The 16,617-nt window shown below is 39.4% G+C and overlaps 1 protein-coding gene across 4 annotated transcripts in view; it reads left to right on the plus strand.

The window, feature by feature from the left end:
- FLNB (filamin B) overlaps positions 1-16,617 on the plus strand; it is a 167,865-nt gene that overhangs the window by 75,128 nt on the left and 76,120 nt on the right. For all 4 annotated transcript variants that reach the window (XM_077278608.1, XM_077278607.1, XM_077278609.1 and 1 more), the window contains exons 5-10: positions 470-588; positions 2,494-2,571; positions 4,547-4,709; positions 8,152-8,352; positions 13,360-13,497; positions 15,669-15,795. In XM_077278608.1, the coding sequence (XP_077134723.1) occupies positions 470-588; positions 2,494-2,571; positions 4,547-4,709; positions 8,152-8,352; positions 13,360-13,497; positions 15,669-15,795 (826 nt within the window). The remainder of the gene's footprint in view (positions 1-469; positions 589-2,493; positions 2,572-4,546; positions 4,710-8,151; positions 8,353-13,359; positions 13,498-15,668; positions 15,796-16,617) is intronic.

Genomic DNA, 16,617 nt, shown 5'->3' on the forward strand with positions numbered 1-16,617 from the left:
GAGAACAGGTCCACCTAATACAATCTTGATGTCATTATCAACCCTTTTAAGAGTCTTGCATATCGTGACTTACGACATAAAACCAAACCATACACTTCTCTAAAAATAAGTCCTTTGTGGACAGCTGTTCTGGGGTTCTAGGTCATCATCAGTGCAAAGTAGGAAACTTGTTGGGTGGTCGAGAAGTCTTTGACGAGTCAAGGGATCGATATCCCCTTCAATAGGTGGCATTCGAGTCTCTATTCTCTTCATCTTTGAAGATGGTGTTTGCATTGCCATGTGTTGTCCCCACAGACCGGGATATATGTTGTTGCTTTTGACTTGGTGACAACCCGTTGATGGTGAAGTTTTGTATAAGAATTCATCATTTGTTGTGATTTATTTTTAAAAGAGATTTTTTAATGACCTTTTTGGTGTAAATCAATACGCATGTCAAGTTTTGTATTAGTGATTTTCAATGTTTTTGCAGGAGTTGAACCTACGGGGAATATGGTGAAAAGACCAGCTCCATTTACCGTGGAGACAATCAGTGCCGGACAAGGAGAAGTTTTAGTTTATGTGGAAGACCCGGAAGGAATAAGGGAAGAGGTATGGCGGGGAGCAAAGGGTTTAAATTGAACAGTTCAGCTATAAAGTCAAAATTGTGATAAATACGATTTACCAATCAATAGGTAGTGTCTCAAGAAAAGTATTTCTCTGTGTTTTTCAATCCAATTACCCCATTAAAGTATCTCAATGGGTATGAACATACACTGCGCTGCCCTAAACGTTTCATTTTCTATTGTGGGGTACCACAGGTTAATGAGTTAGGTCATATGCGACTGTGAACCTTGCGGACTTCCATCCATATCACTAGTTTTGGTCCCGCATCATCAATCGCCATGTATAATTAATCTGAAAAAAAATGTTTCAACATTTATTTTTTTTTAGGCTAATCCTGAGCTTCTGACTTTGAGTATGTGAACACGGTGTGTTTTTCAGGTGGATTCTGCCTTGACTCAACCATTCTTCTATCTGTTTCAGCTTTCCACCACTCTCTCATGTATGAAAGAACGATAAAGAAGACTCTTATGGAAAAAGGCACTGCTTTTTCCTAGAGCGCCCTCCTATATATATAAAAAAAATAAAAAATAAACGATGCTGGTCCCCCAACTCCTAATATACACAGTGTGCACACTCCTTTGGGATATGTTCACACTGAGTTTTCGTCCATGAGCTTTTGGAGCAAAAACTCTCCAAAAACCACAAATTTCATTAGAAAGTTAGATTTTTCATTAGGGATCTTTGGAGCAGAAGCTCTCCATGTCAACAGACCCTTCCAAAACTGCTTTTACAACTATTCCGTCTTCATACATGAATGCTCCAATTGCTCTATATGTTCAGAAATTTCCACATTGATTCGTATTATGGGAAATGTAATTTTTGTACAATCATCTGATAGAAAAATATTAGGATAGATGCCATTTCTTATAAGAGCGTAGATAAGGATGTGTCTGTTGATTGTTTCCTCTAGCGACCGGCAGAATTATGAATACAGCTCTGGACTGTAATCCAGATTGATCTTGTGAATTTGCCGCTAGTTACAGTAAAAATAAATTCAATGTATTTACAATTTTGCTTTTATCTATGTATAGATGATGTCAAGGTATAAAAAGTAGAGGAGTTTGTAAATATCAACAGTAGGTTGCTGCTAAAGTCAGGTGTCTACTTTCGGCAGCATTTATTGAATGCCTATGATTGGCCTTACTGAAGCCATCACTCTTGTCTATTAATGACTATCTCGAGTTACCGCCTGCTCTTTCATCCTAACACGCACTTTCACCAGTCCCCCCTGACTGTACCTTTTCGTTAACCGGCAGAAAAATGGTTCATCGCTGAGAATGGCTGTGAACAATGCACAAAGTGATGTCTGGTGGTATCACAATATCTCTCATGACTGCATTCTCAGCTGACAGGCATCACATCTTATCAAGATGCCTTTCTCCAAAGTATGAAGATAACTTGAGCGATCTCCATAACTGGGTGTTGAGTTAATATTTTATTAAAGCTGTAAAAAAACATTTTTCGAAACTAATGCCAAAGAAATAGAAAAATAAACAATATTACTGTTACGATTTTTTATCCAAATATGCTGATGTTTGGGGACATGTATATTAGGACTATTTTTTTTAAGGTGTACGGCTGTCTGTCTTTTCACTGGTTATTTTTTTTAATCATAGCCCTTTTTATTTGTTTTAAAAAAAATTCACTGGTGCAGTTGTAAGTCCAATCCCCCAGAATTTAGCCCCTTAGATATCCTATAGACAAAGACTCCGCTCCAGAAATTAAAGGTCCATAGCAATTTGAAGCATGTCTGAACATCCTTAGCACTTCCAACAGTTACTCAAGACCCAAAACATCAAACTTGACCCATGTCATAGAAGTCAATGGTGCTGGTTCACCTCCTTCTTTTTCTTATCCTTTGATTAATTTGTCTTTTTTTTTGTTTTTTAGGCCCAGGTCACAGCCAACAATGACAAGAACAAGACCTTCTCTGTAGAGTATGTTCCTAAAGTGACTGGTGTCCATAAGGTAAATTGGTGGTGTTCAAGCTAATCGTATACCTTGACCACAACGTTTTTGAACTGTAGTGAGATCTTGGATTTGATAGATACTTTAGAATCCTAGAATGTTAGAGTTGGAAGAGACCTCTAAGGTCATCATGTCCAACCCCCTGCTCCGTGCAGGATTCACTAAACCATCTGATAGATTTCTGTCCAGCCTCTGTTTGAAGACTTCCATTGAAGAAGAACTCTCCACCTCTTGTGGCCGCCTGTTCCACTCATTGATCACCGTCACCGTCAAAAAGTTTTTCTAATATTTAATCTGTATCTTCTCCCTTTCAGTTTCATTCCATTACATCTCGTGTTTCGATTTTCTTTTCTTATTATGTTGACTCAAGCTCAAAAAAGGTACAATTCGAGAAAATATTTTGGGCCACTGGATCAGTTTTTGTATGGCAATGTTTGTGCATGTATGTGCTATCTCTTAAGTGCCGCTTGCGGTATTATGTTAGGAATACAAACTCATATGGCTTACATCCTTTGCTACTTCATAGTGTTTAGACAATCAATGAATAGATTTAAAAAAATGCCTAAAGAAAAACATACTTCATTTCTTGGCGAGAGACTCAACAAATCCTGGCACAAACTGAGGAGCACTGCATGTACGTGATGCTGTACTAATGTCAGTAATTAAATCCCTACTGGATATCTTTTGTGAGCTACAAGTAGTATAACAGCCCATCTTGTCTCAAGCTGGAGCATTTCAGTGTCCGCTTAGTCTGCATTTTGGGATATCAATATTTATTAAATAAGTTATGAATTAATAGAGAGGAGCAGAGAGCTATTATAAGGTTTGTTTTCCACACTGGAGGACTCTGCACATAAACTGACAATTGTTTTCTATAGGAACTGTGTAATTCTTCATTACGCCACTGGTGGCACTGCAGGGATATGGCACACTTACGCTCTGGTTCCCCATAGATTACAGCTGATCACAGCTTGACATGGAAAATTTTAAGAACTCAATGGAGGCTCATTCCTGTCTGTACTGATATATGGAAAGGGTATTTATGCATATTGCTCATTTATAAATAATTTCTCAACAAATCCCTCCTTGCGAGAAGGGTACTATAAAGTTAAGCTTTTCACAGAGTGCTTAGACCCCAGCTATCAGCTGTAATCTATAGGGAAACATGGCAGCAAGTGTTCAGTTTTTCCACAGTGCACCCGCAGGTGAGATGAGGTATTACACCCTTTTCAATAAAATTAGTAGGTTGCCTATATATTGTTCCTATCTTTTGGGACAACTAAAGAGAAGCTTTTTGCAGCCTCTCTCTGATTAAATGTGCAAATTTCTGTACTGAACACATTTTTTTTTTAAAGAAATGAAGCCTACATATGTGTACGGTAATTCATTTTGGTTCAGGTATGGTTTATTTATGTTCGCTATGTAAATGTAAGGAGGATATTTCTACTTTAAACAATTTATTAGCCGAGTTAACCTCCTTTTGACCCAAAATTGTCTAAAGTTTAGCAGAAGTTGTGAGGATGATGTCATTAACAAGCTGTTGACATAATCAGTCCAGTCATGACTTCATCGCTCCCCGAAGCCAATTCTGATTTACATTTTTAGTTCCAGTTCAGTAAGTCTGTGGGCTGATTCCAGAAAAACTTTTGTGGTCATTATTAAATCAAAGCAGAGGCCTTGGTCGTAAAAGAATGATGTAAGATTCATTAATTTCTTCAGCATTATAAACTGTTGTCACGTTTTCAAAGAAATAAAATCTGTGATCTGTTGCTTGAAGACTCTTCTTTTTAGATTGATTTACAGTTTAGGAAATGTGATGCTTAACAAGCCAAGGCAAGCCTCAGCCCACCCTAGTTTTTATGGTGGTGTCAATCTTTTAACACTCCACGCTTGGATCTGTAGCTAGTTAAACCCAGTTGTGTGAATCGTGAGCGTTGCCCAAACTTCTTGTGCTTTTTCATGTTGTGTTTTATAGGTGACTGTGCTCTTTGCTGGTCAACACATTTCAAAGAGCCCATTTGAAGTGAACGTTGAGAAAGCTCTAGGAGACGCCAGTAAAGTGACAGCCAAAGGGCCAGGCTTGGAGGCAACTGGTAATATTGCCAATAAACCAACTTATTTTGACATTTACACAGCAGGTGTGTATTGTTTTTGTCAAATTTACTTGATATTGTTTCAATGTTTATTTCTAAGAGGGTCATTTTTTTGCGCTTATACTTTTCTTACTATTGCAATATTGACACAAAATTTGCCCAAAAGTGGCTTCCACCGAGGGTGGTAGAGCAGTGGCATCCATTTTACACGAATATTCCTATTTTGAGATATTTGTGGGTCCTTCTCAAGCTATAGAGATGAGTGAATTGATTCTCGGGACCGAAGTCCAGAAGCCGGGTCAGAATTTCATGGCCGCTAGACCGTAACACTGCGACCCATCAACTACCTGTTTGACATCTTTGGCTCCTCTTGATTAGCTGACCTGGCAGGATGTTGTTGTTGAGGCTTGATGCAAGTTTGTAATTTTTCTTACCTGGTGTAAATGCCGCGGTTTTCCTGAATCTGGCAGTTTTACTTTTGCTCATGTACCCCTCCATTGCTGAGATATGGCCCCATATTCCCTGTATTCTTAGTCTTTTATGCCAAGTAGGCGTGGTCATCAACTATTCTCTGGGCGTCTCTTTGATGACCATGCCCCGTTGGCTAAGAGGCTAGATTTAAATGCTGGGGGTCTTATCTCAGGAATGCAGAGGTGCAGGAACAAAAGAAAAATGGCGCCAGATTCAGGAGAACTGTGGCATTTAAACCAGGTAAAAAAAAGATTATTTATGACCATAACGTGAAATCTAGGGATATCCCAGTTTGACTTTTTAATGTACATATGTTTTATTTTGCTTTGGATTACGAGCCATTTTTAATACGGAAAGACTTGTATAATAGCACGGCCCTAAGAGTCCATCATCTGTTTATCATTTATCCAATCACTTGGCATAAAGTTTATAATATGAAGTCTCCTATAGACTTTTAAATCGCCAGTCATCACTTATCAGAGCCCACACCGGGGTCTCCTCTATGGGCAAGTCAGGACCTCGTCCTGTTTGGTGCTTTTTGGTTGTTACACAGGACTCCTTTTGAGGATGGTCCGAAGTGTGGCACCTCTTGTAAATGTGTCTTAATTTTTTTCTAGTTCTTTAGGCAAAGTTCCCACAATGAGCTTTTTGGTGAGTTTTTGATGTTGGAGATATTTTGTAGCATTTTCACACCCATTAAGTAAGATAGCTTACTTGCATTTTTTTTTTAAATACTCAGCATCAAAAACTGATCATGGGAACCTAGCCGTAAAGTTCTTGACCGCAGTGCTCGATACATTTACATTTACTTTCTAGTGAATTAAATTATAACTGAACATTCCTGATGTAGGAAATGTCGTCACTATCTGGAGATTGCACTTGCATCCTGGATTTGTAAAGGCAAACTTTGCATCTGCATCAAATATTTCCTTTTTAGATTTTTTTTTTCCATGTATCTTATGACTTATGATTCTCCAGGATGGTAGTGATTATTAGAACCCTAGTGTCGGTGCCAATTCTGATTATGATGTGTTAGCCTGCCATTGCTCTTAAAATATTTAGTTTGACAGATAGGATAAGAAGACAAACAAATGAGAAATTCCAATGTATTAAAAATTCCCGCCTGGGCATACAGTATTTAAACAACCTCCCAAGTTCAGCACTCGATCATTGTATTCAGTGCCAGCCTTTGTGGAGGAAAATGTTTTAAGTATAAGAAAGATTCCAAAAGGGCCTTTATTTTTATTATTTTGGATTCTATTCTGAATCCCTTTAATCCAGCATCTTAAGGGCCAAAATTCCTGCTCGTCTTTTTTTATTTTTTTTTATTTGGATGCCAATTGCCACCACTAGAGGGCACAACTATGTATACATCTGATTGATCTGAATAGATGCCGCTTGCAGACTGGCGAATTAGTGATGACAACCAGTATCCAGAACATTTTTACAGTATTGAGACTAATGCACTTTCTTAAAGAAAAGGCATGCACCCGAGTATGCTCAGATAACACCTTATCCCAGCACGTTCGCTCATCACTTTAAGCTACCTCCACTATATGGAAGTAGCTGAGGCCAGCACTGAGTGTCCACCATTCCTCCTGGTGTGCGCTATTATCTGACATCACATGAACAGCGCTGCAGCCAATCGGGGAGCTCATTGTCTCCCATTGACAAGTGCTGTCTACTGGGGCAGAGCCATCGATTGGTTAGCATGTTGTCAGCACTGCAGAAAATAGCAGAGAGCGAGAGCAGTGGAGTTTCCATTCTGGACCAGGGGAAGGTGAGTAAAGCGCAGTTTGTTTGTTTTCTAACACAAACTGTAGCCGGGTAACAATAATTTTCTGAAACTGGGAAACTTCTGAAAGTTTCTAAAGGTCACTTGAAAAATGAGAGCTGGAAGCTAGCTACTATGGGCAGTTATTCAATTTTATTTATTTATTTCTAAAAATCTGTGCTTCTTTTGAACTGCTGACCCAAATATTTTTCCTAAACTTGTATACTCTTACAATTTTTTTTTTTTTTTACCATTTGATTATCTAAAATGTTATACTATGCCTCACCTATCGGGTCTAGTTAATCCTAAATTACAGATTTCTATTGTTTCCAAATGGATCTAATTATGTTGCCTTTTTTTTCTACAAAGTGAAAGTGACCTAGGTCATTATATTCTTAAATTAATTATCCTCATTTATATATTTCTTTCCACGCTCCTCTGTTTAGCCAGAGCAGCATTCTTGGTAATGCAGCCCGGACTGAAATATTAGCCAGTTCCTTCTCTACTGCTAAACTTAGAACAGCAAACACAAAGGATGCTCTTATTCCACTGAACAGTGACTAGCATTGCCGAGCCAAGGAAAACACCGCTCCTGCCCTCCGTGGATGAAAGCTGAGGTTTCGTTTTGGTGTCTGCACAAACATTTTCCCACAGGCTGATGTCACATTTAAATTAATAGCTAATATATAAAGCAAACAGACCTAAGGTTAGAAAGGGATCTGACTCCTCCATTCATTGTCATTCTTGTTAATCTGGATATTGTTCATGAAGAGGTTGCATCAAATGCTCCTACTAGTGAGGAGTGAACGTGCCCGAATAAGGTGTTATCTGAGCATGCTCGGGTGCTAACCGAGTGTTTTCGGCGTTCTCAAAAAATATATTCGAGTCCTCGCTCCTGCATGTCTTGCGGCTGTTCGATAGTCTGTTTGTTAAACAATCCCTGCATGTGTTGCGCCTGTCGAGCAGCCGCTGGGACTAAAACATATTTTTTGAGCATGCCGAAGACACTCGGTTAGCACCCGAGCATGCTCAGATAACACTTAATCCGAGCACATTCACTCATCACTAGCTCTAACATATTCAAAGCAGAACTTCTCCAGTATATATTCCTACTTTTATGAATGCAATATGGATATAAAGTTGGAGAAAAAATATCCCAAACTTTATTAAAGTTCTAAAGGAGTCACCTATTTGTCTGTTATGTATGTCATGCTGAGATTTGTATCGCTGTGTTTGCTGTAGGTGCTGGAATCGGAGACATTGGTGTTGAAGTGATAGATCCTCAGGGGCGGAACAATACAGTTGATATTGTTCTTGAAGATAAAGGCAATTGTGTCTATCGCTGCACCTATAAGCCCATGAAAGCCGGGCCTCACAGTGTTAATATCAACTTTGGCGGGGAAGTTATACCCAAATGTCCTTATCTGGTTAATATCGGAGAAGGTAAGTACAAGACATTTGAAACGCAGATAATCCTAAATATATAATGCATTTCTTTTAATTTTCACACTTTTTCGCCAATTATCAGTGACAATTTATATATACTCTCTCTTCTATATGGCAATGTCACTGGTGATTAGAGAGGCTTCTTCTAGGGAATTTCTAACTTTTACAATTTTGGAGTTTTTTAGGGCCAAAGTTCCGTGCTGATTTTCTTAAAGTATGAGCACATGACGTCTTTTAAGAAACCAACTATGATTTTTAGCTTGTAATACATTACATGCATTTAAGTACCGTAAATGAAAAATTTTCCAAAGCTGAGGTACTTTTTAGAGTATTTCTGATAGATCTGTGAGCTGCTCTTTAAGGGTATGTGCACACGTTCAGTTTTTTTCGCTTTTTTTCCCAATAAAAACTCATTAAAAATGCATACATTATGCATCCTATCATTTAGAATGCATTCTGCATGTTTTGTGCACATGGTGCATTTTTTTTTCCGCGAAAAAACGCATCGCGGTAAAAAAAAGCAGCATGTTCATTAATTTTGCGGATTTTCCGCGTTTTTCCCACAATTCTATGCATTTGGGAAAAATACGCACAAAAAACGCGTCAAAAACGTATGAAAAAAACGCATGCGGTTTTCTGGCAGAAATGTCGTTTTTTTGTCAGGAAAATTTCTGCAAGAAATCCTGACGTGTCCACATAGCCTAAATGGGACGTCTTTCTTCGCTGCTTTTCTGGACTATCGCCAGTGTTATTTTGCTTTTTGATGTTCGGGCGCATACAATGCTTTTGATTAATGGCTTCTTGCTCTGTTCAGACATTTTTCTACTCTGCTTTCAACTGCTCTGCTCTCATCTGCCTCCTCCTTCCTTGCTGCGCTTCCAGATCTCTGCTCCCCAATTTCTGATGTTCTCTGCTCTTTTTGGATAATGGACGTCCCTGCTTAGGCCTCATAGTTGTGTTCAGGCCAGGGCTGGTAAGAGTTTGCAGGTTCTTGACGTTTGCTCACTTGGAAATGTCGTCTGTCACCCCCATTCCCAATAATCCGAGCCCAACATGTTTATTTCCTGTCACGTCTAGGTGGTCTATCCTTTTAGGGGTCTTTGGTGTATGTCGTTGATCTTTATCCCTATTGTTTTTTCTTTTATAATTGAGAATCTCCCATTAAAGTATTGGATTTCTAAGCGTCTGTTCACACGACGTTAATGCTATACAGGGAAACCATGTTTTACAAAGACATTGGGCATCCATTATCAGAATGGCCTAAAAGAATCTCTGTTGTCCATAGCAACCATTCGGGACTGATCTTTCATTTTTTAAACTGCTCTGGTAAAATGAAAGCTGCACTGTCATTGGTTGCTATGGGTGGCAAAGACCATTTTTTGCCTAGATAGTAGTGTTGATATATTTGCCCTATTCAGTAGATCCATAGTGTTTGTCGGGGGGAATATTTAGTCATAGTTTTCACATAGTTGCCCTCTATACGAGGTAAATGTAGTAAAACTGTCTAAAGTAATTAGATTTGTTTTAGTGCCCTTAGCGACCAATCACAGCTCGGTTTTCATTTTTTCAGAGCAGTGCACGAAATGAAAATGAAGCTGTAATTGGTTGCCATGGGCAACGCTGTTTATCTTTGACAGTTTTAATAAATGGGGCCCTTGACGATACATACAGCTTCCTAGAACTAAATAATAAGCCTTTTCCTATGGCAAAGTGTATCCGTCCCTTACATTGTCACTTGGTCACCTCTATTTTGCATGTATCATCATGTCATCTAACAACAATTGTGTATATATGATTAATGGAGTTTGTTTTGTGCATTCGTGATTTAACCTTTGGACCATGGCATGTACTGAACACGTAAACGTTCAAATAATGGTTTAATTTGTGTTTTTTTATATTTTGCAATGAAACAATTATTTAGACCCCATGTATTGTATTTGGAATTGTGCACATGGCCGCATTATGGATTTAAGTCATGCCGATCAGTAATGTGGCGTCCATCGAAATGATTAAGCTCATATTATACGTTCATGTGCCTACAATTTCGTACAGAGGCACACAGAACTTTTTTTATTCACGGATTCATAGGAAGACAAGACTAAGGGCCTGTGCACACGTTACGGATTTCCTGATTCCAGCAAAGTAAATGAGAACCCTGACGTCTCATGCACACCATGCTTATTTTTGACGCACAGATTTACTGTCAATCTGTAGCATGCCAATTCTTTCAGTGGTTTTTGCTGCAGATTTCACTCATACTAATGAGTGGGGAAAAATCTGCACAAAAAAACACATGTATCATAATATGTTTTTTTTCTGCCAAGAGATGCAGAAATTATTGGACCAAATACTTAACATGTGCATATATCCTTGGGGTATGTGCACACGTAGAATGGAGCTCTGCGGTTTTTTCCACAGCGGATTTTAGAAATCCGTAGGTAAAAGGCACTGCGTTTTACCTGCGGATTTTGTGCAGATTCCACCTGCGGATTTACACCTGCGGATTCCTATAATGGAGCAGGTGTAAACCGCAGCAGAATCCACATAAAGAATTGACATGCTGCGGAATGTAACCCGCAGCGTTTCCGCGCGTTTTTTCCCGCAGCATGGGCACTGCGGATTGCGGTTTCCATAGGTTTACATTGTACTGTAAATGCATGGAAAGCTGCTGCGGATCCGCAGCAAAATCCGCAACGTGCGCACATAGCCTTAAAGGATTTGTCTCAAAAGCCACCTCTGGGTCCCACATCTACCACCGTAACTGGTATCCCTGCAAGCTCTGACCAGACTCTTCTGACCAGACTCTTCTGACCAGACTCTTCTGACCAGACTCTTCTGACCAGACTCTTCTGACCAGACTCTTCTGACTAGACTCTTCTGACTAGACTCTTCTGACTAGACTCTTCTGACTAGACTCTTCTGACCAGACTCTTCTGACCAGACTCTTCTGACCAGACTCTTCTGACTAGACTCTTCTGACTAGACTCTTCTGACCAGACTCTTCTGACCAGACTCTTCTGACCAGACTCTTCTGACCAGACTCTTCTGACCAGACTCTTCTGACCAGACTCTTCTGACCAGACTCTTCTGACCAGACTCTTCTGACCAGACTCTGAATCAGAGTGTGATTAGCATATTTGGACCCATTGTCTTGGATGAGAGAAAGTCGATCGTGAGATTCTAGCCTAAAGACCGATCAGCAGCAGACCGTGTTTGCTCTTATGTTATTCCCACGTTTTCTGAGTATTTTTTCTATATGGTTCCAGACTTAAGGGACTTTTTATTAATGTAAAGTTTGATGGTCTCTGCTAAGGGGGTGTTGCTCACAGGTTTTCGCAGGGGGCTTCTCTTTAGGCTGCTCTGTATTATTAACCTGTGAGCTATGCCCCCTTGAAAAAGACCATAAGACTAGAGTAACTTGACCCTTTTTCTCTCATCTGAGAAAATCTGTCTGCTAATCACACTCAACGTTTAATCTCAGAGTGTGATCTTTATGTTCTCAGAGGTGAAAAAAACCCAACAATTCTCCATCTTCTCCATTCTGTCAGTCCATGACAAGCGAAGTGCACTTGTCATCGGAGTGTGGTCTAATTTTTTTTTTTCTACGTAACCAAAGACGTGAATGGCCAATAATCCGATGCAACTAGTGTATGAGATTTTTTTTTTTCCTCCTACAGTACATGTCCAGGTTAAAAATTAAAAAAATGTGCACTTCCCCATAGAATAACATTGGTCCTAGTGTTCTCTCTCAAAATGATGGATAGCACTCGTTCGATTTTTACGGCCGTGTGCACGAACCCTAAAAGTGGCACTGAATGAAAGGCTCAGATCTCTGGATTTAATAATAAAAAAAAAAAAGGAATACTCTGGGGAGCAATGGAAACAAAATGTGAGCAAAACTGGACATATGTGAACAGAGAACAGGTCCTATTTAAATGAAACAAAACTATCTTATTAAAATAACGAGACGATGTTGGTCCCCGATTGCCCAACACTAACCCTATTTGTTTAATGACCGATGCATTTAGCTCGAATAGTAGAGACTTTTATTTCACCAACGTTTCTAACTGTTAACTCATAGACATATGGTTCCTAAACCACAAAAAGAAAATAATGTAGAATGGACCCAATGTTAGAACATTTACTAGTTTCTCTTATCCCTCTGCCCAGCAACAGGCATAGCTTCTGTACTCTCCACTCATACTCAAAGTCTTACTGTATTCTAAAGGAACAAGACATTACTCTACCTAACTAGTGTTACAGACCAGAGATGTGACTCCTCCAGTAAAGACCATCACTCATTCCATTCATTCCAACGAAATGAAGACTAGTTTTAATTAACTGGTTATTCAGTAGCCCCTCTATCATTGTGGTGTTGGGTTGAGTAGTAGTTTGTTTAGACAAATGTTCAAGAGGATATCCGGAAACAGTCTGGACTTTCCTTGAGTCCTATTTTATTATTTCATTTGTTTCTTGCAGTTCTAAATTTTCGAAAATATTGATATCGGTGGTTGTTTTTTTTTACGTGCAACTACACTTAGGGTAAATTTTCAGAATCATCTGTTGTGCATACAAGATAACTAAAACTATTTCTGGCCCATATGTGTCTTGTGTCCTTCATTATTTATTTATTAGCTGTCCCTTAAGCTGTCTATGACTCTCTCCAGCTTCTTTCCCTCCCCATAGACTTTCGTAAGCAACTAGTATAATTTGATCCCTCACTGAAGGCAGATCTGTAGACAGATTTGAGTTGTTTTTGAGAGTAAATGATCGGTCCAGGAGAGAACTGACTAATAAGAGTAAAAATAAGCATGTTTTCTAGAAACGCTCCTGGTATGCACGTTTTAGTTGCTCCATTGAAAAGCCTGGCATGCTCACGCATTTCAAGTGTCTAGCCATCTTAACACCATCCGTCTTGAAGCACAGATATGTGCGCGTTACATGAAGACGTTATCTTCATGCAAGTATCTGAGAACATATTCCTATCACTTTCCTTTTCAACAGCCTGCAACCCAAACGCTTGTCGAGCCAGCGGACGTGGCTTGCAGCCCAAAGGCGTCAGGATTAGAGAAACTGCTGATTTTAAGGTTGACACCAGAACTGCAGGAAGTGGTGACCTCCATGTCTCCGTAAAAGGGCCAAGTAAGTGTCTGGTATTGTTAAACTCTATGCAAACACATTCTTAATCTTGGGGTGTTTTTATAATAGTTTAATGCAAAAATCTCCACTCTGCACTTGCCAAATAAAATACTTGGTAATTGATAGCAAATCCATTTTATATCCAGACTTAGAACAAGGGCAGGAAATGACAAATTATTATCCGCTAGAAAACTGGAACAATAATGTTACAGATTTTCATTGTCCTCTAAGGAGTGTCTGATCCTTTTCTTAATTCACTGGATTAGCTTTTCATTTTTAGTTAGAGTTTTCGAAAAATGCACAACACTGGCTAAAGTCCTTGGATAAAAATTTGGTTGTAGTAAAATTTACAGTGCAACCGTATAATCCAGTTCCCTATGATCAAATTGTATCTTGGGTAGTTTTGCGGTTCAGTTAAATTAACAATTGGTTATTACTGTTCCCTTTGTCAAAGCCAGCCACACATTAGATAGCTGTCCAAAAAGCAAAAAGTATACCAGTTCACCAAGTGTGGATAGGCTTAATCCAAGGCATGGAGCCTTCTCCTGTGTAGCAAATCCAAAATTGCCACATGTATGTAGCCTAAATCTTCTTTATTAATTGTTGAGTAAAAACAGAGTAAACTCATAAAATGAAGTACGGGCCTACGTGTTTCAAGTGGTTAACCATGGCATCCGGTGTTCACCTCCAAGTGGATTAGATAGCGGTCACCCAAATGATGCTTTGGTCAATTGTTGGGTTGACTGCTATCTTGATCGTTCGAGTGCTCCTTTGTTTTCTGAGAGCCCCCAACAGACATCTCTGCCGACAGCTTATCTTCAGGAGAACAAATCAATCTGTGTCCCGCTATTGGCATCTCCCCCGATGACCGGTTCCCCCTTTTTTGTCTCGTCTTGCTCCAGGAGATCTTCCCGCGATTCCGCAGGCTTTAGGACGTTCCAGGAGAGTTACCAAGTTTGAATGAAAGTTTATTGTATTGTGCAGACTGGTTTGGAGTGTTATGTAGTGGATAGCCTTCTTGGAAAATTTGTTACGGGCAGTGAAACTTCTACGCACCATTATCAAATCTGTATCAGAACACGCCCCGATCAGAGTCATAGCTACAGTCTTGTAAACATCTGGGACAAAGCGGTTCTTAAAATAAGCCCCTTCCATTATATTTGGTTTAATGTAACCGTGTTTATTTTTCTCTTACAAGTCCCATTTGATTATGAGGAGTGGATAATATCTTATGAAGGAAACTTTTTTTTCTTTTTCTTTTTTTACCCCATATAACCCATAACTCAGTCGACCCTTTTTTTTTTAGTATCCTCATCTTCCATTGTCTGAAGATATGTAAGTTGTTTCTTGATAGTGATACTATTCTTGCATAGACAATAGAAGATCCAGGAATGAAGAAATCTCCAGTAAAATATCACTCTTATTCCATTTTGCAATAACAGTTGTTCTTCACTCGGATACGCAGTCCGGTGACCGTACAAATCGGAGTGTAGTGCATGGACTCGCCGGCAGCTCTCCCCACTTCTACGCAGCTGTCACACTCTGGTTGGGAGAGCCGCCGGTCAGTCCGAGCGGTGCGGTCCGATCTCTGTATGATTTATACCGCTATCTGACTGCGCTTTAAGGTTTAATTATGGAAACATGTTGAGTGATTAGAAGCTCCTGTTCTGTTTACTGCAACACTGAATAAAAATTATATTTGTTTGGAAATTCCTTCATTGCTGGATCTTCTATCCCCTCTTTATTTGGGACTTTATTAATCCTGGAGTATATCTGTGCAATGTTAGGTCCTGGCTCGCTGGTGGTGAGCTGCCTTTACTGTGTTTCAGAAGAACATTCTCATCTTTACATTATTAACGTGACAAGGGCAAATTATATTGACAAGAGATGAGACAACCAATAATTCACAAAGCAGAAGATGCTCTTGATGTTCCGTTCTCAGAAATACATCTGATATGTCTTCGTTAGTGAACCAGATATCTGTGCAGATGTTGACGATGCTAAAAATGCTAGACATTCCAGACATAACCCCAGCATGTCAATGTGGGAGACTGCGGGCATCTTGTCCAAGGCTTGAATATTCCACCAAATCTATTTAGAAGACTCATCTGTCTTCTCTGCTGCGGCGAAAAGCTGTTTTCAGATGTTAACTTTGTGATGATGTGTTTTGGCAGAGGGTCTGGATGAGCTTGTGAAACAGTTGGAGGCGGTCGATGGTGTTCCTTTGTTTGAATATTACCCCCTGCACCCGGGAAAACATGTGGTCACCATCACTTGGGGAGGACATCACATCCCGAAAAGGTAAAGAAAAAAGGATATCTGGTAAATATTTAATACACTGTTATGTCTCTTTGTTTAGAAGTTTCCACTGATCTGGAGAAAAATAAAACATATAGTCTGCAAACTTTTATTGTGAGGTTTTTTTTTTCGTTTTTTTTTAAATCTGTTATGACTGGTTCTGAAGTGTAGTTCATCATATTGCCATGATCATCACATTTAATAGCTGCCCCCCTCTAAAGTAGTGGAGGCTTATCTATCATAAGAACCGACATCTTGAAAGTCAACATGCCCAATCCTTCTTTTCCCATCACATCTGTGACCGGAGGCGTCAGAACACCCCCATTCATGTTAGATGGTCAGCCACTCCTGGTGAAATTGTCAGGTTTGACTGACTTAATAATGCTTGTCTGGGCCGGATGTTCCCCACAAGGGAAACTTCATAATCATCAACTGCTTTCATACTCCTCCAAGCTTCCATATTTTTTTCCCCCAAGACTTCTGTTAATGATTGTTCTTCTTCTGCTTGCAAGTACTGGCGAATATGATATCTATCATATCTATCAGAGTATGTATGTATGTATAAATATATATATATATTTTGTTGGTCTTCTGAAATTTTCAGAATGTATAGTACCTCCATTATCCAGGAAAAACATTAACTAAGCTTTGCCGCTGGTCATTATGCTATCACTCTTTGAAGGTCACAGCAAAGGTTTTCTCTTATGCAAGTCTCATTCTTGGGAGTTTTCGAAAGCGTTTAGGAATGTGCCTGAGATAGAGGTATCTAATGAATATTGTCGGTGTTCACAATTAGGGCTAGGTGTTAAAACTTTTCTTTTTACA

This window comes from Ranitomeya variabilis, chromosome 8, assembly GCF_051348905.1.
Source record: "Ranitomeya variabilis isolate aRanVar5 chromosome 8, aRanVar5.hap1, whole genome shotgun sequence".
Taxonomy (NCBI): Eukaryota; Metazoa; Chordata; class Amphibia; order Anura; family Dendrobatidae; genus Ranitomeya; species Ranitomeya variabilis.